Genomic DNA, 22,373 nt, shown 5'->3' on the forward strand with positions numbered 1-22,373 from the left:
TCTATCCAGGCAGGATTATATTAGTTTATTTAGAATCTGATATGAGTGCTCCTACAATAGTTAAAAAGTCCACGAGCCTTTTGATTTGAAAAAGATAATCGGATGTTGGGTCAATCTTTTATACCGATTTCAATTGAAGTTGAAGTTGAAGTTGACAAACATGTGTCTTCAAAGAGCTAAGACTTTACATTGTAATCATCAATGTGCCATTCTCTATACGTCGTAGACTCAGTTTGGAATGCTTCATCACCAGGGGTAGTGAATCTTGACTGGATCTAGATTAAAATCTATTTTCTTTTTTTGTAGCTGTCCTTTATTCTAAATGTTTTTTTTTTTGTTTATATTTCTATTTGTCTCTGTACTTTCATCTTGGGATCCAAATCAAGTGAAGCCAAAATCGTGTGTTGAAAATATTAAATTTTGACGAAGATGGAAATATACACAGAAAAACGTACAAAAGTGCAATGTATCATTAGGTTTCCAAAAAATATGATTTTTTAATGAATTTTTTATTTTCATATTAAATAATGTCTTACTAATTTTAGCTGTTGGGTTTTCGCTGCAAGTGTTATCATAAGTTTGTGGTGAGGTCTTGCTTTTTTCCCCCTTAGATTTAATTAAACGAGTACATGTTAAATTTATTAACCGAGCAAATTTTTATAGAAAATATACAGAATTAAATTTCATTGTATTTGTTAGGTCTAAAAGAAAAGAAAATTAAAAATTTACATTAACAGTAACCTTAACATATGTTCTAAAGATATCCATTAACTAAATTATCTTTTTGCAAATATTTTAAAAAGCTTTAATAAAAACAAATATAATTCAATAGTTTCAAATTGTCATACACATTGCACAAGTGGAAATAATAATTACTCAAAGAAAAATTGCAAGTATATATAGCAAAACAAACATATTAGTTTTAAGACGCATGCATATAAAGCAAACACACTCCTAGAAATCAGAAACGGATACCCTTGAAGATAGGATTGTAGAAAATGACTCGGTCTCTCACCATAAATCTATCTACCTCTTTACCAACGTTAACAAATGTCTTGTTATCAATCAAAACTTTTTCTCCAATAAATTTTCTTTGAATCCTACCACGATAATATTTCAATTTTATTTCATATCCTTCATGATAGCTATAGCGTGAAGAATGGAAATTTTCAATTTTCCTTTGGTATGTTTTGATAGATCTTTCCAATGACACTAGAAATATTTCAAGACACAAAGAGGATTTGTTCTTTGTTAATTCTTTCCAAAAGATGTGTCAAGCAAAATGACCAAAGGCTTGCAACGAAATTCATCACATGTAGATTTTCTATAGAAAATTAAATCATAATTATAGAATTGGCACATAGAAAAGATGATGTCATCATCAAGCCAACCTTCAAAAAAGTCTGTACGTAATACTGGAGTATCAGAATCGAGTAGTTCCCAAGGAGCGCGCAACTCTGGAGGACCAACTGTGAAGTTTGCAAGGCGAACTTCAAGTGGGAAATATGTAACATTGTCAAGAGAAGACATTGACATGTCTGGAGACATGTCAGGAGACTATATGAACTATACTGTTCATATTCCTCCTACCCCTGATAATCAACCCATGGACTCATCAGTTGCTATGAAAGCTGAAGAACAATATGTTTCCAATTCTTTATTTACTGGAGGATTCAATAGCGTAACTAGAGCCCACTTAATGGACAAGGTGATTGATTCTGAGGTGAGCCACCCCCAAATGGCAGGCGCCAAAGGCTCTGCTTGCTCAATGCCTGCCTGTGATGGCAAGGTTATGAAGGATGAAAGAGGAAATGATGTAATCCCATGTGAGTGTAGGTATGCAATAAATATGCTTTACTTCAATTAAATATAACACCTAATTCCATATTAAGTATTATTACTTGGAAGAAATAATCCAATTAATTTTTATACAATTTTTGAACCCAGGTTCAAGATTTGCAGAGACTGCTTTTTGGATGCACAAAAAGAAAGTGGCTTATGCCCTGGTTGTAAAGAGCCATATAGAGTGGGTGAATATGACGACGATGCAGATTATTCTAATAGAGCATTGCCGTTACCTGCACCAGATGGCTCTAAGCGGGATGCAAACAACATGTCTGTCATGAAAAGGAATCAAAATGGAGAATTTGACCATAATCGGTGGCTATTTGAGACCAAAGGTACCTATGGTGTTGGAAATGCGTATTGGCCTCAGGAAGATCATATGTATGGTGGTGATGGTGATGGTGGTATGCAAGGAGGAATGATAGATCCATCAGACAAACCATGGAAGCCTTTAAGTAGAATAATACCAATTCCAACTGCTATCTTGAGTCCTTATAGGTTATTATTCATCATCATAACAAACTACATGCACATATAATCTATTAATTAGTTGATGATTTGAATATACTTTATTGATGTTGTTGACAGGTTGCTAATTTTTGTTCGATTAATAGTATTGGGATTCTTTTTACATTGGAGAATAGCACATCCAAATCAAGATGCATTATGGTTGTGGTTTATGTCAATTATTTGTGAGACATGGTTTGCTTTTTCTTGGATACTTGATCAAATTCCCAAGTTTTCCCCCATTAACCGTTCCACTGACCTTGAAGTCCTTCATGAGAAATTTGATGCTCCAACCCCTTCCAATCCTACCGGGAGATCAGATTTACCGGGTGTTGACTTTTTTGTATCCACTGCTGATCCTGATAAAGAGCCACCTCTGGTGACTGCCAATACAATTCTTTCCATATTAGCAGTTGATTATCCCGTGGAAAAGCTTTCATGTTATGTTTCTGACGATGGAGGTGCCCTATTGACTTTTGAAGCCATGGCTGAGGCTGCTAGCTTTGCCGACTTATGGGTTCCTTTTTGCAGAAAACATCAAATTGAGCCCAGGAATCCAGAGAGTTACTTCAACTTAAAAGTTGACCCCACAAAGAACAAAAGCAGATCAGATTTTGTGAAGGACAGAAGAAGGGTCAAAAGAGAATATGATGAGTTCAAAGTGCGCATCAATGGGCTTCCAGATTCTATTAGGAGAAGATCAGATGCCTTCAATGCACGAGAGGAAATGAAGATGATGAAACACATGAAAGAGAGTGGTGCCGACCCTTCTGAACCAATTAAAGTGTTGAAGGCAACATGGATGGCTGATGGTACCCATTGGCCTGGCACTTGGGCTTCTCCTTCTAGGGAGCATGCAAAAGGTGATCATGCTGGAATACTTCAGGTAGTTACTATATGTACTTATTAGCGTCCTCATCAAATACTAATTGATCTATCACATTACATGCTAAAATGTGCACACTGTAACGTACGTATACATGGGAAGTGTTTAAGTCAATATTTTGTACAGTTTTTTTTTGGCTACGTACCTAGTTGTATACACAAAAAAATTAGCTCATAATATCTATCTCCATCAGAATTTTTTATAGGTGAGTAAATGAGAGTTTTTGCCTTATGTCATTTATGTTATGACAATCAGCAATGTGACTCATTTTATTGTTTGAAGTCAAATTTTCAAAATAATAATAAAAAAAAACTCATGCTCATTAAACTAAACATTACTAATGTGTCACAGTACAAATGAAATGGTGTAAAAATTCTGGTTTGTTGTTGAAACACCTAACAAATTCAACTTTTTTTTCTCTGTCTTGTTCTTTTTCCTCCACCTGCTTGTATGTTGTCTTGTATAAAAGTTTAGTCCACAATATATCATTGATTGAATTATATTATAAAAAAAATGTTATTAGAATGTCCACTTAAATACCTATTAAATTCATAAATAAATGAATATGCATTTATATATGATAAAAATTTATGTACAAATAAACTATCACCTTTTTAAGTGCAAAAAGAAAATCACTCATTATATAAAAAATAAAAAATACTATGAGTACATTAAGAAATCAGTCACCATGTATAAATACATATATTCTATATTGTAACTAATTTTTGGTGTAATATTAATATTACCCGATTGTATCCAATAGTATCTTTTTCTTCAAATAAGTTCTTACAATATATTTGCTTAATGATCACATTTAACACTAGATGATTTTATGATGTATCAATCTATTCAAAGGTGATGTTGAAGCCGCCAAGTCCTGATCCATTGTTAGGAAGTGCAGATGACAAGATCATAGACTTTGCAGAAGTAGATATACGATTACCAATGTTTGTGTATGTATCTCGAGAGAAACGCCCGGGTTACGATCACAATAAGAAAGCAGGTGCCATGAATGCACTAGTTCGAGCATCCGCGATTCTGTCGAATGGGCCATTCATTCTGAACCTTGACTGTGACCACTACATCTATAATTGCAAGGCGGTGCGAGAAGGAATGTGCTTCATGATGGATAGAGGTGGTGAAAACATATGCTATATCCAATTCCCACAAAGGTTTGAAGGAATTGATCCTTCAGATCGCTATGCCAACCACAATACTGTCTTCTTTGATGGTAACATGCGAGCTCTTGATGGTCTTCAAGGTCCAGTTTATGTGGGAACGGGTTGCATGTTTCGAAGATTTGCACTATATGGTTTTAACCCTCCCTTGGTGGATCAGGTAAACCCTAAAAAAGGTGAGGGTGAGTCTGAAATGCAAGCATTGAGTGCTAGTGAATTTGATAGAGATCTAGATGTGAACCTATTGCCAAAACGTTTTGGTAATTCTACCATGTTAGCCGAGAGCATACCCATTGCTGAGTTCCAAGGTCGGCCACTTGCAGATCATCCGGCAGTCAAGTATGGACGTCCACCTGGTGCTCTTAGGGTACCTCGTGATCCACTTGATGCCACAACTGTAGCAGAGGCCGTATCTGTCATTTCTTGTTGGTATGTATGGATGCTTTTGAATCAGATCAAATCAAACTACAGACTTAATGTAGACATCCCAGTCAAATTTTATCGATTAATTGATGTGCGATATGTATATTTATTTATAGGTACGAGGACAAGACAGAGTGGGGAGATAGGGTAGGATGGATTTATGGGTCAGTGACAGAAGACGTGGTTACAGGGTATCGCATGCACAATCGTGGATGGCGTTCTGTGTATTGTGTAACAAAAAGAGACTCGTTTCGCGGATCGGCACCAATTAATCTCACTGATCGACTTCACCAGGTGTTACGATGGGCCACAGGCTCTGTTGAAATCTTCTTCTCAAAGAATAATGCTATACTTGCAAGTCGGCGCCTTAATTTTCTCCAAAGACTCGCTTACCTCAATGTTGGCATATACCCATTCACCTCTGTGTTCCTTATTGTGTATTGTTTCCTCCCTGCACTTTCTCTATTTTCTGGGTTCTTCATTGTCCAAACTCTTAGCATTGCCTTCTTGATCTACTTGCTTACCATCACCATATGTTTGGTTTTGTTGGCCATTCTTGAGGTAAAATGGTCTGGTGTTGAGTTAGAGCAATGGTGGAGAAACGAACAATTTTGGCTCATTTCTGGAACTAGTGCTCACTTTGCTGCTGTGGTTCAAGGACTCCTTAAGGTCATTGCTGGTATTGAAATTAATTTCACATTGACATCCAAATCTGCGGCAGAGGACGATGAAGATATATATGCAGATTTGTATATAGTTAAGTGGTCCTCCCTGATGATTCCACCCATTGTTATTGCTATGGTGAACATTATTGCCATTGTGGTTGCATTTTCTAGGACAATTTTCAGCGTATATCCAGATTGGAGCAAGTTTATTGGAGGTGCTTTCTTTAGTTTTTGGGTGCTTGCTCATTTGTATCCATTTGCAAAAGGGTTGATGGGGAGGAGAGGAAAGACCCCAACCATTGTGTATGTTTGGGCAGGTCTCGTTGCCATTACAATTTCTTTGTTGTGGATTGCCATTAGCCCACCCAAGGGAGGCGCAAAAGGTTATAAGACAGAATTCCAATTTCCATGAAACATTAATAGCATTTTGCTACTTTAACGTCAACAACACTATATGTACCTAACTTTGGTGTGAGCACCATGTTTGAAAGAGAAGGATGGGAAAAGGAAAAACGAATGAAAGGGAAAAAATTTTGGACAAAAAGTGGAGTCTAGATAGGTGTAGAAACCAACTTACAGTACAAATATATATATTTTTTTTCAATTTAAAATGGGTAGACAAATCTTGGGTATTAAAAGCATGAAAATAAAAGACAAAAAATTGTGGATTAGTTTTTATTTCATATATTTCTGCAATGCGGATGAGTTGGTGTAAAGACATTGTTTTTTGAAATGTACAAAAGTATATACTTTATTTTATTTCCATTGAGCAGTAGGCATAACTCAACCAGAAAATCTCATTCTATAGTTCAAGGAGTGAGGACTATGACATAATCATGAAGGTTATCGAGATCATATACCTTAAATAATTTAGAATTTTCAATACCTTCTTCTCACACTCAAGATTGAACATATGAAGCATAATATTTGCAAGAATAAACTGTTGTAGGTAGCTCATCTATACAAGATAGGCTTAGATACCATGTTCATGCTAAGAAAGAAAATGAAACAATTAATTGCATTTACTTGAACAAGACATGTTATTACAATGAATTTATTAATCAAATGACTTAGTATGAAAAATGAAAAATTGGAACTAACCATCAAAGTCTTTCTAACTAATCCTTGTTAGACAAATGGCTTCTATAACAAAAGGAGGTGAACTGATTCGTCACTCACGTTAAAGAATTTTTAAAAGATTATTTAGAAGATTATTGACCGGTTAAAAAGGAAACAAAAACAACTACACATGGTGGGTGGCACCACCCATCTAAAAGTACCCGATGGATCAAAAATTTAGAATTTAGAATTTAGAATTTGGTGCTTAAGTTTGAGGATTAAGCATAAAATTACGATTGTTTGTAAAGAATTAGGATAGCTATATTTTTTATGGTTTTCTATTGATTTATAAAGGTTTTGTGCCTTGTTTCGCATGGAGTTATGATGGTTTTGGGAATTGCTATGTGTCGTAACGTGTAGTGCTACATAGTGTAAAAAAGATGCGAGAATCGTTGATGTTTTGAATGTGGTCTTGTTCAGACTAAAATAGTTTAGAGTCTAATTGCAGAGAACTCATATTGTCCCTTTAGCTTGGTATTCATACACTTTAAGGTGAATACAACTTTCTGTCATTTTACATAGCGAGTTTCGGTAAATTCAGTAAGTAAAGTAATGAGTTTGTAATTCTTTTAAAAAAGTTTGCCTAGATTAATTAGATTCTCTTCCTATCTATTCATAGCATAAGATCAATCAAGGAACCTAAATTGCACGGTACTTTATTCTTGTATCTTTCCTTGGTTGAGGTAGACTTCCCTATCCTTAATTAATGATAGAATAAGATTTGTTGCTTTGCCCACAAGCCCTGCTAGTGTAGCTAGTTTGGTCGAAACTGTGTTGTTCGTTTTGGCGAGAAGCTCCAAGTGTGATTCTAATCCTAAATTAGGTTTAATTTCCTGTTTTGGAATGAATTGTTAATTTGTTATAAAGAATGACCTGCCTAAACTTAAAAAATATTGGTTCTTTTCCTTGGTAGCATGGCGCTTATCGGTCTCAATACCCTTTGACACTTGGCATTGTTTCCTTTCATCTACAAGGAGGGAGAGTAGTAATCTCTCAGGGGCAAAATCTATTTGTTCTTATATATAGTTTTCTATTTAGCAAAAAATCCCATATTTATATTAGAGGAATGCTAGGGGCCAGTAATTTTGGTGTTTTGTAACCATCAATTAGCCATTAATAGTGTTTTTAATGGTGTGAGATTACATCTAATAGTATCTAATAGTGGAAGATCTATCACTTTTGTTTTGATAGTTAAATGTTGGCCAGAAAATACAAAAGTTGCTGTCTTCCTAAATTTTTCTTTTATATTCAAATATATAAATATTGGTAAAGAAAAAAAAAATGATGCATGCTCTCGACTATGATGCATGACTGGAGAAACTGAACAGAAGCTCAAAATTAGCCTTCTAAGCAATCAAGCACTAAAGCCCAATCTTCCTGATAGGCTGTATTCACGACGGCCAACTCGTCAGTTTGACACTGACATAGCAAGATAACTTTGCAATAACGGCATTTTTTAGATGTACAAAATAGTGATTTGAAAGTGGACTAATTAGTCTTGTAAAAAAATCAATTAGACACTTATTTGTTGATATATGAATGGTTTTATTAAAATTTTAAACTGGCAAAATGATGTCGATACTAATTGCTAAGCATATAAGTTGGTAGGTGAAAGTGGTAGTGTTCTTTAATTTTTAGGAGAAAAATTAAACATTTAATTTTTGTAGGTAAAAATTCAAATGCGATCAATTTCACGTGAAATTAATAGTTGATAGTTGTTAAATAATTTAACTAATTTAACTAAATTTTTATCTAATAACTCTCACTTTACGTAAAATTAATTGGAACTGAATTTTTTCAGCTTTTGTTTTACATGTTAATTTTTAAATATGTTATAAAAATGGTTATTTAAATAACCAAAATGCTAATTCAACAACCTGGAGAATAAGTTTGACAACTAAATGACACTTTATTAAATACTCTACTGTTTATATTTCGATAAATAACAAATATATTTAATTTAAATATTTAAAAAAGCCACTAGCTCGTTATTCAATTTTTATTTGCAATTAAGAAGAAACGAACTATATCTATATTTAGAGAAAGATCAATGTTAATCATTTTATAAAATAAAATAAAATTTAATAGTAATACACTGTAAGTTAAATAAAAAGGTTTATATAATTAATTATATATTATCAAATTAGTTTATATTATCTATTAAAATTAAACTCAATAAAATATAATAATATTGAATACTATACATTATAAGTTTAGTTTTAAGAGATATCGATGTATATTTTGCAAATAAAAAGTAAATACCTTGTCTGATATTTTATCATGTTCCAAAAAATTTCTATGCATAATTTATGATTTAAAAAAATGTTAGTTATCTTTTAAAATTTAGCCTTTGTTTAACTTTTTAATTTAATAATATTATTTAATTATTTTTTTAATTGAATCACTTTTCTATTTTTTAGGCAAACACATTGTTGATTATTTTAATTTAACTCTTATTTACACCAACAAAACATTTAGATTTTAATACGATAAGGTTTATTAAATATATGAGGATGCATTATTTTTTTTTGTTATATCTAAATTGTAATATTAATACGAGTATAGCTGAATGCAAGGAAGAAAGTAAGAGGCATGCAACGTTAGCAAAAGAGGTTGCAACTAGCTTAAGACAGATGGCAGCCGATCCACAAATTTAGGGCCTCAGAAGAAGTGTGAGAAAGAGAGATCAAATAACAGGCTGCTAAGGGAATGTGGGTACTAGGTATATTGTGGTATTTTTCTTTTTCTTTCTCTCTCTCAACTCTCTTTTTTTTCTGTCACTCTCATTCTACTGCTACGTAGAATATTTATTCTATTCTTCTATTCTTCTATTCTGTTATCTTCTCTGCCACTTTAGCCTGCTGATTCCAATTCCATCTTTCTCAGGTTATGGCTTCTTCCCACTGCTGCAATCTGATTCTACAGATTCTGATCTCCCTATTTCTTTCAATTCTGTCGCATTTACTGTTCTTTTGATTCTGCTTTTTTTATTAGAGCTCAAGTCACTGATGAGCTTGATTCTTTCTTATTGTTCTTAGTTCTGAACTCTAACTTGTGTTTCTGGCTTAATTCCTCTATTCAATATACATACCATTTCACTGTTTTTTTTAGATCATCTATCACCCTATCATTTGGTGCTTTCATCGGCCATGGAAGAAAATACGAGGCTCATAACCTTTGAGGCAGAGCTGAAACACTTAGGTCAACGCATCGAGGAGTTCTCAGAGGTGACTCGCGCTGAACACGTGAGAGCTAAAGAGGCTATGAGCTTGAAGTTTGATGCCATTCAATCCTCGTTGACGTAAATCATGCAGGAACAATCTTGATCTCGCTCTCCATCGATGGGTTTCTGAGGATTTTTAGGGTTTTCTTAGGATTTTCTAGAGTTTTCTTAAGGTTTTCTAGGATTTTTAGGATTTTTTTAGGGTTTTCTAAGGTTTTCTAAGTTTTTCTAGGATTTTCTTAGGTTTTTTGGGATTATCCAGAGTTTTTTAGTGTTTTTCTAGGGGTTTCTAGGATTTTTATAGGATATTCTAGGATTTTTTAGGATTTTCTAGGCTTTTTTAGTGTTTTCTAGGATTTTTTAGGGTTTTACTAGGGTTTTTCTAGGGTTTTCTAGGATTTTCTATGATTTTCTAAGGTTTCCTAGGTTTTTCTAGGATTTTCTAGGATTTTCTTAGGATTTTCTAGGATTTTCTAGGGTTTTTTAGGATTTTTCTAGGATATATTCTAGGATTTTTTAGTATTTTCTAGGATTTTTCTATGGTTTTTCTAGAGTTTTCTATGTTTTTCTAGGGTTTTATAGGATTTTCTTAGAATTTTCTAGGGTTTTCTAGGGTTTTCTTAGAGTTTTCTAGGGTTTTCTAGGATTTTCAAAGGTTTTTTAGGGTTTTCGAGGGTTTTTCTAGGGTTTTATATGTTCTTCTAGGATTTTTCAGGGTTTTCTTAGCATTTTCTAAGATTTTCTAGAGTTTTCTAAGATTTTCTTTGGTTTTTCTAGGGTTTTCTAGGATTTTTTTAGTGTTTTCTAGTATTTTTAGGGGTTTTCTAGGGTTTTCAATATTTTTCTAGGGTTTTAGGATTTTCTAGGAATTTTCTAGGGTGTTCTAGAGTTTTCTAGGAATTTTCTAAGGTTTTCTAGGAGTTTCTATGTTTCTTAGAATTTTTGAGGGTTTTATTAGGATTTTCTAGGGTTTTTTTATGATTTTCTTGGGATTTCTAGGGTTTTCTAGTGTTATCTAGGATTTTCTGGGGTTTTTCTAGAGATTTCTAGGGATTTTTAGGATTTTCTAAGGTGTTCTTAGATTTTTTTAGTGTTTTCGAAGGTTTTCTTAGGGTTTTCTAGGATTTTTAGTATTTTCTAGGGGTTTTATAAGTTTTTTTAGGATTTTTTAGGGTTTTCTATGTTTTTCTAGGGTTTTTTAAGATTTTCTTAGGATTTTCTTGGGATTTCTAGGGATTTCTAGAGTTTTTCTAGGATTTTGTAGGGTTTTCAATGTTTTTCAAGAGTTTATATGGTTTTTAAGGGTTTTCTAGGACTTTTTAGGGTTTTCTAGAGTTTTCTAGAATTTTCTAAATTTCTCTATGGTTTTCTAGAGTCTTCTAGAGTTTTTTAGTGTTTTCTAGGGTTTTCTATGTTTTCTAGGGTTTTTTATGATTTTCTTAGGGTTTTTTCTAGGTATTTCTAGGGTTTTCTTGGGTTTTCTTAGCATTTTCTAAGATTTTCTAGGATTTTCGAGGGTTTTAGGGTTTTATAGGGTTTTCTTAGGGTTTTCGAAGGTTTTCTTAGGGTTTTCTAGGGTTTTAGGGCTTTCTTAGGGTTTTCTAAAGTTTTTTAGGTTTGTCTAGGATTTTCTAGGGTTTTCTAAGGTGTTCTAGGATTTTTTAGTGTTTTCTAGGGGTTTTTTAGGGTTTTACTTGGGTTTTCTAGGGTTTTCTAGGATTTTCTAGAATTTTTTAGGGTTTTATAGGGTTGTCTAGGAATTTTCTAGGGTGTTCTAGGGTTTTTCTAGGGTTTTCTAGGGTTTTTTTTTGAGATTTTCTAGGAGTTTCTATATTTTTCTAGGATTTTTGAGGGTTTTCTTAGGGTTTTTTAGGGTTTTTTAGTATTTTCGAGGGCTTTCTAGTGTTATTTAGGGTTTTCTAGGATTTTTCTAGGGTTTTCTAGGGATTTCTAGGGATTTTTAGGATTTTCTAAGGTGTTCTTAGGTTTTTCTAATGTTTTCGAGGGTTTTCTTAGGGTTTCCTAGGATTATTAGTGTTTTCTAAGGTTTTATAGGTTTTTCTAAGATTTTCTATGGTTTTTTTAAGGTTTTCTAGGATTTTCTAGGGTTTTCTATGTTTTCTAGTGTTTTTTAGGATTTACTTAGGGTTTTCTATAGTTTTTTTAGTATTTTCTAGGAATTTCTAGGCATTTCTAGGGTTTTCTTAGAGTTTTCTAGGGTTTTCTACGATTATCGAGGGTTTTTTAGGGTTTTCAAGGTTTTTCTAGGGTTTTACAAATTTTTCTAGGACTTTTGAGGGTTTTCTTAGGGTTTTCTAGGATTTTCTATGGTTTTCTAGGATTTTCTATTATTTTTCTAGGATTTTCTAGAGTTTTCTAGAGTATTTAGAAATTTTTAAGATTTTCTAGGGTTTTTAGAATTTTTCTAGGATTTTTCTAGGGTTTTTAATGTTTTTCAAGAGTTTATATGGTTTTTAGGGTTTTCTAGCATTTTTCAGGATTTTCTAGGATTTTCTATAGGTTTCTAGGATTTTCTATGATATTCTAGAGTTCTCTAGGGTTTTTTAGTATTTTCTAGGGTTTTCTAGAATTTTTCTAGGGTTTTCTATATTTTCTGGGGTTTTTAAGGATTCTTTTAGAATTTTCTAGGGGTTTTTAGGATTTCCTAGGAATTTCTAGGGTTTTTATGGGTTTTCTTAGCATTTTCTAGGATTTTCGAGGGTTTTTAGGGTTTTATCAGGTTTTCTTAGGGTTTTCTAGGGTTTTCGAGGATTTTCTTAGGGTTTTCTAGGTTTTTAGGGTTTTCTTAGGGTTTTCTAAGGTTTATCTAGGTTTTTCTAATATTTTCTAGGATTTTCTTAGGGTTTTATAGAATTTTCTAGGGTTTTCTAGGATTTTTCTAGAGTTTTCTTGGAATTTTCTAGGATATTCTAGGGTTTTCTAGAGTTTTCTAGGATTTTTTAATGTTTTCTAGGATCTACTAGTATTTTACTAGGGTTTTCTAGGATTTTTTATGGTTTTCTAGGATTTTCTAGGGGTTTTCAGGGTTTTCTAGGATTTTCTAGGAATTTTCTAGGATTTTCTAAGCTTTTCTAGAGATTTTTAGGGTTTTCTAGGGTTTTCGAGAGTTTTTTAGGGCTTTCTAGGGCTTTCTAGGATTTTCTAGAGATTTCTAAGATTTTCTTAGGGTTTGCTAGAGTTTTCGATTGTTTTTTAGGGTTTTCTATGGTTTTCGAGAGTTTTTTAGGGTTTTCTATGGTTTTCGAAGGTTTTTTAGGGTTTTCTATGGTTTTCGAGAGTTTTTTTTGGGTTTTCTATGGTTTTCAAGAGTTTTCTAGGATTTTCTAGGGCTTTCTTGGATTTTCTTGGGTTTTCTAGGATTCTCTAGGGTTTTTTTTTGTTTTATACGGTTTTCTAGGGATTTCTAAGTGTTTTCTAGGGTTTTTCTAGGATTTTCTGAGATTTTCTAGGGTTTTTCTAGGGTTTTTTAGGATTTTTCTAATATTTTCTAGGGTTTTCTAGGGTTTTTCTAGGGTTTTTGAGGGTTTTTAGGGTTTTCTATGGTTTTTGAGGGTTTTTCTAGGATTTTCTAGGGTTTTCTAGGATTTTCTTGGATTTTCTAGGGATTTCTGAGGGTATTTTAGGGTTTTTTAGGTTTTTCTAGGAGTTTTTTGGGTTTTCTAGGGTTTTCTATGGTTTTCTACGATTTTCTAGGATTTTTTAGGATTTTTCTACGATTTTCTAGGATTTTCTAGGATTTTCATTGAATTTATTGGGTTTTCTATGTTTTTCTTAGGGTTTTCTATGTTTTTCTAAGTTTTTCTAGGGTTTTTCTAGGATTTTCTAGGGTTTTTCTAGGTTTTTTTGGGTTTTCTAGGGTTTTCTTGGATTTTCTAGGATTTTCTTGGGTTTTCTTAGGCTTTCTAGGGTTTTCTTAGGTTTTCTAGGGTTTTCTATGGATTTATAGGGTTTTCTATATTTTTCTTAAGGTTTTCTATGGTTTTCAAGGGTTTTTCTAAGATTTTCTACGGTTTTCTAGAGCTTTTTGGGGTTTTTCTAGGATTTTCTAGCGTTTTCTACGGTTTTCTTGAGTTTTCTAGGATTCTCTAGGAATTTCTAAGGATTTTCTAGGGATTTCTAGGGTTTTTCTAGAGTTTTTCTAGGGTTTTCTAAGATTTTCAAGGGTTTTCTAGGATTTTCTTGGATTCTCTAGGGATTTCTGTGGTTTTTCTATGTTTTTCTATGAGTTTTCTAGGATTTTCTAGTGTTTTTTATGATTTTCTACAATTTTCTAAGGTTTTTCTAGGTTTTTCTAGGGTTTTCTATGGATTTATAGGGTTTTCTAGGGTTTTCGAGGATTTTTTAGGATTTTCTACGGTTTTCAAGGGTTTTTCTAGGATTTTCTAGGATGTTCTAGGATTTTCTGTGGTTTTTCTAGGATGTTCTAGGGTTTTCTAAGGTTTTCTTGGGTTTTCTAGGAATTTTTATTGATTTTCTAGGATTTTCTAAGTTTTTCTAGGGATTTCCAGGTATTTTCTAGGGTTTTTCTACGGTTTTCTAGGATTTTCTAGGATTTTCTCAGAATTTTCTAGGATTTTCTAGAGATTTCTAGGGTTTTCTAAGATTTTCTTTACGTTTTCTAGTGTTTCCGAGAGTTTTTTAGGGTTTTCTATAGTTTTTGAGGGTTTTTCTATGATCTTCTAGGGTTTTCTGGCGGTTTTCTTGGGTTTTATAGGGTTTTCTTGGATTTTCTATGAATTTCTAAGGGTTTTCTAAGTTTCTCTAGGGTTTTCTTGGGTTTTGTAGGATTTTCTAGGGATTTCTGAGGGTTTTCTAGGTTTTTCTAGGAGTTTTCTAGGATTTTCTAGGATTTTTAATGATTTTCTACTATTTTCTAGGATTTTCTAGGTTTTTTCTAGGGTTTTCTATGGTTTTTTTAGGATTTTCTAGAGTTTTCGATTGTTTCTTAGGGTTTTCTATGGTTTTCGAGGGTTTTTCTAGGATTTTCTAAGTAGGATTTTCTAGAGATTTCTGAGGGTATTCCAGGGTTTTCTAGGAGTTTTCTAGGGTTTTCTAGAGTTTTCCATGGTTTTCTACGATTTTTAGGATTTTCTAGGGTTTTTCTAGGATTTTCTAGGATTTTCTATGGATTTATAGGGTTTTCTATGGTTTTCTTAGGGTTTTCTATGGTTTTCGAGGGTTTTTCTAGGATTTTCTAGGGTTTTCTAGGGTATTTCTAGGATTTTCTAGGGTTTTCTAGGGTTTTCTTGGGTTTTCTAAGGTGTTCTAGGGGTTTCTAAGGGTTTTCTAGGGATTTCTAGGAATTTTCTAGGGTTTTCTGGGGTTTTCTAGGATTTTCAAGGGTTTTCTAGGAATTTTTTAGGATTTTCTAGGGTTTTCTAGGGAATTTCTAGGATTTTCTAGGGATTTCTGAGGGTTTTCTAGGTTCTTCTAGGAGTTTTCTAAGGTTTTGTAGGATTTTTTATGGTTTTCTATGATTTTATAGACTTTTCTAGGGTTTTTCTAGGTTTTTCTAGGGTTTTCTATGAATTTATAGGATTTTCTATGGTTTTCTTAGGGTTTTCTAGGGTTTTTACGGTTTTTTAGGGTTTTCTAGGGTTTTCGAGTGGTTTTTAGGGTTTTCTATGGTTTTCGAGGGTTTTTCTAGGATTTTCTATGGTTTTCTAGGGTTTTTCAAGGGTTTTCTTGGGTTTTCTAGGATTTTCACGGATTTTCTAGGATTTTCTTAGGTTTTTAGGGTTTTATAGGGATTCAAGAGGGTTTTCTAGGGTCTTCTAAGTTTTTCTAGGAGTTTTCTAGGGTTTTCTATAGTTTCCTACGATTTTCTAGCATTTTCTAGGTTTTTCTAGGGTTTTCCAAAGTTTTCAATGGATTTATAGGGTTTTTTTAGAGTTTTCTCGAGTTTTCGAGAGTTTTTTAGGATTTTCTATGGTTTTCGAGGGTTTTTCTACGATTTTCTAGGGTTTTCTAAGCATTTTTGAGGGTTTTCTAGGGTTTCCTAGGTTTTTTTCTAGGAGTTTTCTAGGGTTTTCTATAGTTTTCTAGAATTTTCTAGGATTTTCGAGGGTTTTCTAGGGTTTTCTTTAGGTTTTCTAGAATTTTGTTGGGTTTTCGAGGTTTTTTAGGGTTTTCTACGGTTTTCGAGGGTGTTTCTAGGATTTTCTAGGGTTTTTTGGGGTTTTTCTAGGATATTCTAAGGATTTTTGAGGGTTTTCTTGGGTTTTCTAGTATTTTCTTAGGTTTTCTAGGTTTTTCTAGGGATTTCCAGGAATTTTCTAGGATTTTCTAAGGTTTTCTAGGATTCTCTAGAGATTTCTAGAATTTTCTAAGATTTTCTTTGGGTTCTCAAGAGTTTGTTAGGGTTTTTTTATAGTTTTTGAGGGTTTTTTCAAGATTTTTCTAGGGTTTTCTAGGGTTTTTAGGGGTTTTCTAGGGTTTTCTATGGTTTTCAAAGATTTTTCTAAGATTTTCTAGGGTTTTCTAGGATATTCTGGGGGTTTTCTAGGATTTTCTGAGGTTTTTCTAGAATTTTCTAGGGTTTTCTTGGATTTTCTAGGATTTTCTAGGGATTTCTAAGGGTTTTCTAAGAATTTCTAGGGTTTTTCTAGGGTTTTCTAGGGTTTTTTAGGATCCTCAAGGGTTTTCTAGGATTTACTTGGGTTTCCTAGGGATTTCTGAGGATTTTTTAGGTTTTCTAGGAGTTTTCTAGGGTTTTCTTTATTGGTTTTTTATGATTTTCTAGGATTTTCTAGGGTTTTTCTAGAGTTTTCTATGGATTTATACAGTTTTCTTAGGGTTTTCTAGGGTTTTCTTGGGTTTTTTAGAGTTTTCTAGGGATTTCGAGAGTTTTTTAGTGTTTTCTAGGGTTTTCTAGGATTTTTAAGGGTTTTCCAGAATTTTCTTGGGTTTTCTTGTGTTTTCTAGGGATTTATGAGGGTTTTCTAGGTTTTTCTAGGAGTTTTCTAGGGTCTTCTAGGGTTCTTTATGGTTTTCTAGGATTTTCTAGGATTTTCTTGGGTTTTTCTAGGTTTTTCTAGGGTTTTCTATGGATTTATAGGGTTTTCTATAGTTTTCTTAGGGTTTTCTATAGTTTTCGAGGGTTTTTCTAGGATTTTCTAGGGTTTTTTAGGGTTTTTAAGAGTGTTTCTAGGGTTTTCTAGGATTTTCTAGGGTTTTTCTAGGGTTTTCTATGGATTTATAGGGTTTTCTATAGTTTTCTTAGGGTTTTCTAGTGTTTTCGAGGGTTTTTAGGATTTTCTACGGTTTTCAAGAGGTTTTTTAGGATTTTCTAGGGTTTTTCTAGCATATTCTAAGGTTTTCTAGGGTTTTCTTGGGTTTTCTAGGGTTTTCTAGGGATTTCTAAGGGTTATCTCGGATTTTCTAGGTTTTTCTGGAGATTTCCAGGGATTTTCTGCGGTTTTGCAAGGTTTTCTAGGATTTTCTAGGGATTTTCTAGGATTTTCTAAGCTTTTCTAGAGATTTCTAGGGTTTTCTAAGATTTTCTTTGGGTTTCTAGGGTTTTCGAGAGTTTTTTAGGATTTTCTATGGTATTTGAGGGTTTTTCTAGGATATTCTAGGGTTTTCTTGGGGTTTTCTAGGGATTTTTTAGGATTCTCTATGGTTTTTGAGGGTTTTTCTAGGATATTCTTGGGGTTTTCTTGGGGTTTTCTAGGGTTTTTCTAGGATTTTTTAGGGTTTTCTTGTGTTTTTTAGGATTTCTAAGGATTTCTGAGGGTTTTCTAGGTTTTTCTAGGAGTTTTCTAGGGTTTTCTAGGGTTTTTTATGGTTTTCTACAATTTTCTAGGATTTTCTAGGTTTTTCTAGGGTTTTTTAGGGTTGTCGAGGGTTTTCTAGGGTTTTTCTAGTATTTTCTAGGATTTTCGAGAGCTTTTTAGGGTTTTCTATCGTTTTCGAGGGTTTTCTAGGATCTTCTAAGGTTTTCTAGGATTTTTCTAGGGTTTTCGAGGGTTTTTTAGGATTTTCTACGGTTTTCAAGGGTTTTTCTAGGATTTTCTAGGATGTTCTAGGATTTTCTGTGGTTTTTCTAGGATGTTCTAGGGTTTTCTAAGGTTTTCTTGGGTTTTCTAAGAATTTTTACAGATTTTCTAGGATTTTCTATGTTTTTCTAGGGATTTCCAGGTATTTTCTAGGGTTTTTCTACGGTTTTCTAGGATTTTCTCAGAATTTTCTAGGATTTTCTAGAGATTTCTAGGGTTTTCTAAGATTTTCTTTAGGTTTTCTAGGGTTTCCGAGAGTTTTTTAGGGTTTTCTATAGTTTTTGAGGGTTTTTCTATGATCTTCTAGGGTTTTCTGGCGGTTTTCTTGGGTTTTATAGGGTTTTCTTGGATTTTCTATGAATTTCTAAGGGTTTTCTAGGGTTTTCTAAGTTTCTCTAGGGTTTTCTTGGGTTTTATAGGATTTTCTAGGGATTTCTGAGGGTTTTCTAGGTTTTTCTAGGAGTTTTCTAGGATTTTCTAGGATTTTTAATGATTTTCTACTATTTTCTAGGATTTTCTAGGTTTTTTCTAGGGTTTTCTATGGTTTTTTTAGGATTTTCTACAGTTTTCGATTGTTTTTTAGGGTTTTCTATGGTTTTCGAGGGTTTTTCTAGGATTTTCTAAGGTTTTCTAGGGTTTTTTAAGGATTTTCAAGGGTTTTCGAAGATTTTCTTGGGTTTTTTAGGATTTTCTAGAGATTTCTGAGGGTTTTCTAGGTTTTTCTAGGAGTTTTCTACGGTTTTCTAGGGTTTTCCATGGTTTTCTACGCTTTTCTAGGATTTTCTTGGGTTTTTCTAGGGTTTTCTATGGATTTATAGGATTTTCTATAGTTTTCTTAGGGTTTTCTAAGGTTTTCGAGGATTTTTTAGGGTTTTCTATGGTTTTCGAGGGTTTTTTAGGATCTTCTATGGTTTTCTAGGGTTTTTCTTGGGTTTTCTAGGATTTTCAAGGGTTTTATAAGATTTTCTTGGGTTTTTTAAGGTTTTCTGAGGGTTTTCTAGGTTTTTCTGAGGGTTTTTCTAGTGTTTTCGAGTGTTTTTTAGGGTTTTCTACTCAAGGATTTTCTAGGATTTTCTTAGGTTTTTAGGGTTTTATAGGGATTCAAGAGGGTTTTCTAGGGTCTTCTAAGTTTTTCTAGGAGTTTTCTAGGGTTTTCTATAGTTTCCTACGATTTTCTAGCATTTTCTAGGTTTTTCTAGGGTTTTTCAGAGTTTTCAATGGATTTATAGGGTTTTTTTAGAGTTTTCGAGAGTTTTCGAGAGTTTTTTAGGATTTTCTATGGTTTTCGAGGGTTTTTCTACGATTTTCTAGGGTTTTCTAAGCATTTTTGAGGGTTTTCTAGGTTTTTTTCTAGGAGTTTTCTAGGGTTTTCTATAGTTTTCTAGAATTTTCTAGGATTTTCGAGGGTTTTCTAGGGTTTTCTTTAGGTTTTCTAGAATTTTGTTGGATTTTTGAGGTTTTTTAGGGCTTTCTACGGTTTTCGAGGGTTTTTCTAGGATTTTCTTGGGTTTTTTGGGGTTTTTCTAGGATATTCTAAGGATTTTTGAGGGTTTTCTTGGGTTTTCTAGTATTTTCTTGGGTTTTCTAGGTTTTTCTAGGGATTTCCAGGAATTTTCTAGGATTTTCTAAGGTTTTCTAGAATTTTCTAGAGATTTCTAGAATTTTCTAAGATTTTCTTTGGGTTCTCAAGAGTTTGTTAGGGTATTTTTATAGTTTTTGAGGGTTTTTTCAAGATTTTTCTAGGGTTTTCTAGGGTTTTTATGGGTTTTCTAGGGTTTTCTATAGTTTTCAAGGGTTTTTCTAAGATTTTCTAGGGTTTTCTAGGATATTCTAGGGGTTTTCTAGGATTTTCTGAGGTTTTTCTAGAATTTTCTAGGGTTTTCTTGGGTTTTCTAGGATTTTCTAGGGATTTCTAAGAGTTTTCTAAGAATTTCTAGGGTTTTTCTAGGGTTTTCTAGGGTTTTCTAGGATCCTCAAGGGTTTTCTAGGATTTACTTGGGTTTTCTAGGGATTTCTGAGGATTTTTTAGGTTTTCTAGGAGTTTTCTAGGGTTTTCTTTATTGGTTTTTTATGATTTTCTAGGATTTTCTAGGGTTTTTCTAGAGTTTTCTATTGATTTATACAGTTTTCTTAGGGTTTTCTAGGGTTTTCGTGGGTTTTTTAGGGTTTTCTACGATTTTCAAGGGTTTTTCTAGAATTTTCAAGGGTTTTCTGGGATTTTTGTAGGATATTCTAGGGTTTTCTAGGGTTTTCTCGGGTTTTATAGGATTTTCTAGGGTTTTCTAGTATCATCTAGGATTTCTTAGAGATTTTCTAGGATTTTCTAGGCTTTTCTAGAGATTTCTAGGGTTTGTCTAAGATTTTCTTTGGGTTTTCTAGGGTTTTCGAGAGTTTTTTAGGTTTTTCTATGGTTTTCGAGAGTTTTTCTAGGATTTTCTAGGATTTTCTGGGGGTTTTCTTTGGTTTTCTAGGGTTTTCTAGGGTTTTCTAAGGATTTTCTAGGATTTTTTAAGTTTTTCTAGGATTTCTCTAGGGTTTTCTTGAGTTTTCTAGGATTTTCTTGGGTTTTCTAGGGATTTCTGAGGGTATTCTAGGGTTTTCTAGGTTTTTCTAAGAGTTCTCTTGGGTTTTCTAGGGTTTTTTATGGTTTTCTACGATTTTCTAGGGTTTTCTAGGGTTTTTGTAGGATTTTCTAGGGTTTTCTATAGATTTATAGGGTTTTCTATGTTTTTCTTAGGATTTTCTATGGTTTTTGAGGGTTTTTCTAGGATTTTCTAGGGTTTTTTAAGATTTTCTAGGATTTTCTAGGGTTTTCTTGGGTTTTTTAGAGTTTTCTAGGGATTTCGAGAGTTTTTTAGTGTTTTCTAGGGTTTTCTAGGATTTTTAAGGGTTTTCCAGAATTTTCTTGGGTTTTCTTGTGTTTTCTGGGGATTTATGAGGGTTTTCTAGGTTTTTCTAGGAGTTTTCTAGGGTCTTCTAGGGTTCTTTATGGTTTTCTAGGATTTTCTAAGATTTTCTTGGGTTTTTCTAGGTTTTTCTAGGGTTTTCTATGGATTTATAGGGTTTTCTATAGTTTTCTTAGGGTTTTCTAGTGTTTTCGAGGGTTTTTAGGATTTTCTACGGTTTTTAAGAGGTTTTTTAGGATTTTCTAGGGTTTTTCTAGCATATTCTAAGGTTTTCTAGGGTTTTCTTGGGTTTTCTAGGGGTTTCTAGGGATTTCTAAGGGTTATCTCGGATTTTCTAGGTTTTTCTAGAGATTTCCAGGGATTTTCTGCGATTTTGCAAGGTTTTTTAGAATTTTCTAGGGATTTTCTAGGATTTTCTAAGCTTTTCTAGAGATTTCTAGGGTTTTCTAAGATTTTCTTTGGGTTTCTAGGGTTTTCGAGAGTTTTTTAGAATTCTCTATGGTTTTTGAGGGTTTTTCTAGGATATTCTCGTGGTTTTCTTGGGGTTTTCTAGGGTTTTTCTAGGATTTTTTAGGGTTTTCTTGTGTTTTTTAGGATTTCTAAGGATTTCTGAGGGTTTTCTAGGTTTTTCTAGGAGTTTTCTAGGGTTTTCTAGGGTTTTTTATGGTTTTCTACAATTTTCTAGGATTTTCTAGGTTTTTCTAGGGTTTTCTAGGATTATCTATGGATTTATAGGGTTTTCTATAGTTTTTTTAGGGTTTTCTAGAGTTTTTGAGAGTTTTTTAGGGTTTTCTATGGTTGTCGAGGGTTTTTCTATGATTTTCTAAGGTTTTCTAGGGTTTTCTAGGGTTTCTAGGATTTTTAAGGGTTTTCGAAGATTTTCTTGAGTTTTTAAAGATTTTCTAGAGATTTCTGAGGGTTTTCTAGGTTTTTCTAGGAGTTTTCTAGGGTTTTCTAAAATTTTCTATGGTTTTCTACACTTTTTTAGGATTTTCTAGGATTTTCTAAGTTTTTCTAGAGATTTTCTAGGGTTTTCTTAGGTTTTCTAGGATTTTCTAGGGATTTTTGACGGATTTCTAGGGTTTTCTAGGTTTTTCTAGGAGTTTTCTAGGGTTTTCTAGGATTTTTTATGGTTTTCAAGGATTTTCTAGGATTTTCTAGTTTTTTCTAGGGTTTTCTATGGATTTATAGGCTTTTTTATGGTTTTTTAAGGGTTTTCTAGAGTTTTTGAGTATTTTTTAGGGTTTTCTATGGTTTTCGAGAGTTTTTCTAGGATTTTCTAAGGTTTTCTAGGGTTTTCTTGGTTTTTCTTGGATTTTCAAGGGATTTTGAGGATTTTCTAGGGTTTTTTAGCGTCTTTTAGGGATTTCTGAGGGTTTTCTAGATTTTTCTAGGAGTTTTCTAGGGTTTTCTGGGATTTTTCTAGGATTTTCTAGGGTTTTCTGTGGTTTTCTTGAGTTTTCTAGGATTTTCTAGAGATTTCTAAGGGTTTTTTAGGTTTTTCTAGGGATTTTCATGGGTTTTCTGGGGGTTTTCTAGGGTTTTTCTAGGATTTTATAGGGTTTTCTAGGGTTTTTCTAGGGTTTTCGAGGGTTGTCTATGG

At 33.1% G+C, this 22,373-nt stretch overlaps 1 protein-coding gene across 1 annotated transcript; it reads left to right on the forward strand.

Moving 5' to 3' along the window:
* Positions 1-1,369: 1,369 nt before the first annotated feature.
* LOC107471716 (cellulose synthase-like protein D4) lies at positions 1,370-5,998 on the forward strand. The gene is made up of 5 exons (XM_016091202.3): positions 1,370-1,836; positions 1,948-2,343; positions 2,434-3,238; positions 4,094-4,845; positions 4,956-5,998. Exons 1-5 carry the CDS (start codon positions 1,370-1,372, stop codon positions 5,914-5,916), a joined length of 3,381 nt encoding a protein of 1,126 aa, XP_015946688.1. The 3' UTR covers positions 5,917-5,998.
* Positions 5,999-22,373: the final 16,375 nt, after the last annotated feature.

The sequence above is a fragment of the Arachis duranensis genome, chromosome 10 (genome assembly GCF_000817695.3).
Source record: "Arachis duranensis cultivar V14167 chromosome 10, aradu.V14167.gnm2.J7QH, whole genome shotgun sequence".
Taxonomy (NCBI): domain Eukaryota; kingdom Viridiplantae; phylum Streptophyta; class Magnoliopsida; order Fabales; family Fabaceae; genus Arachis; species Arachis duranensis.

Coding starts and splice junctions, on each gene's coding strand:
- LOC107471716 (XM_016091202.3), top strand. CDS start 1,370: ATGATGTCATCATCAAGCCAACCTTCAAAAAAGTCTGTACGTAATACT. Junction 1,837..1,947: donor GTAATCCCATGTGAGTGTAG/GTATGCAATAAA, acceptor TTTTGAACCCAG/GTTCAAGATTTGCAGAGACT. Junction 2,344..2,433: donor GCTATCTTGAGTCCTTATAG/GTTATTATTCAT, acceptor TGTTGTTGACAG/GTTGCTAATTTTTGTTCGAT.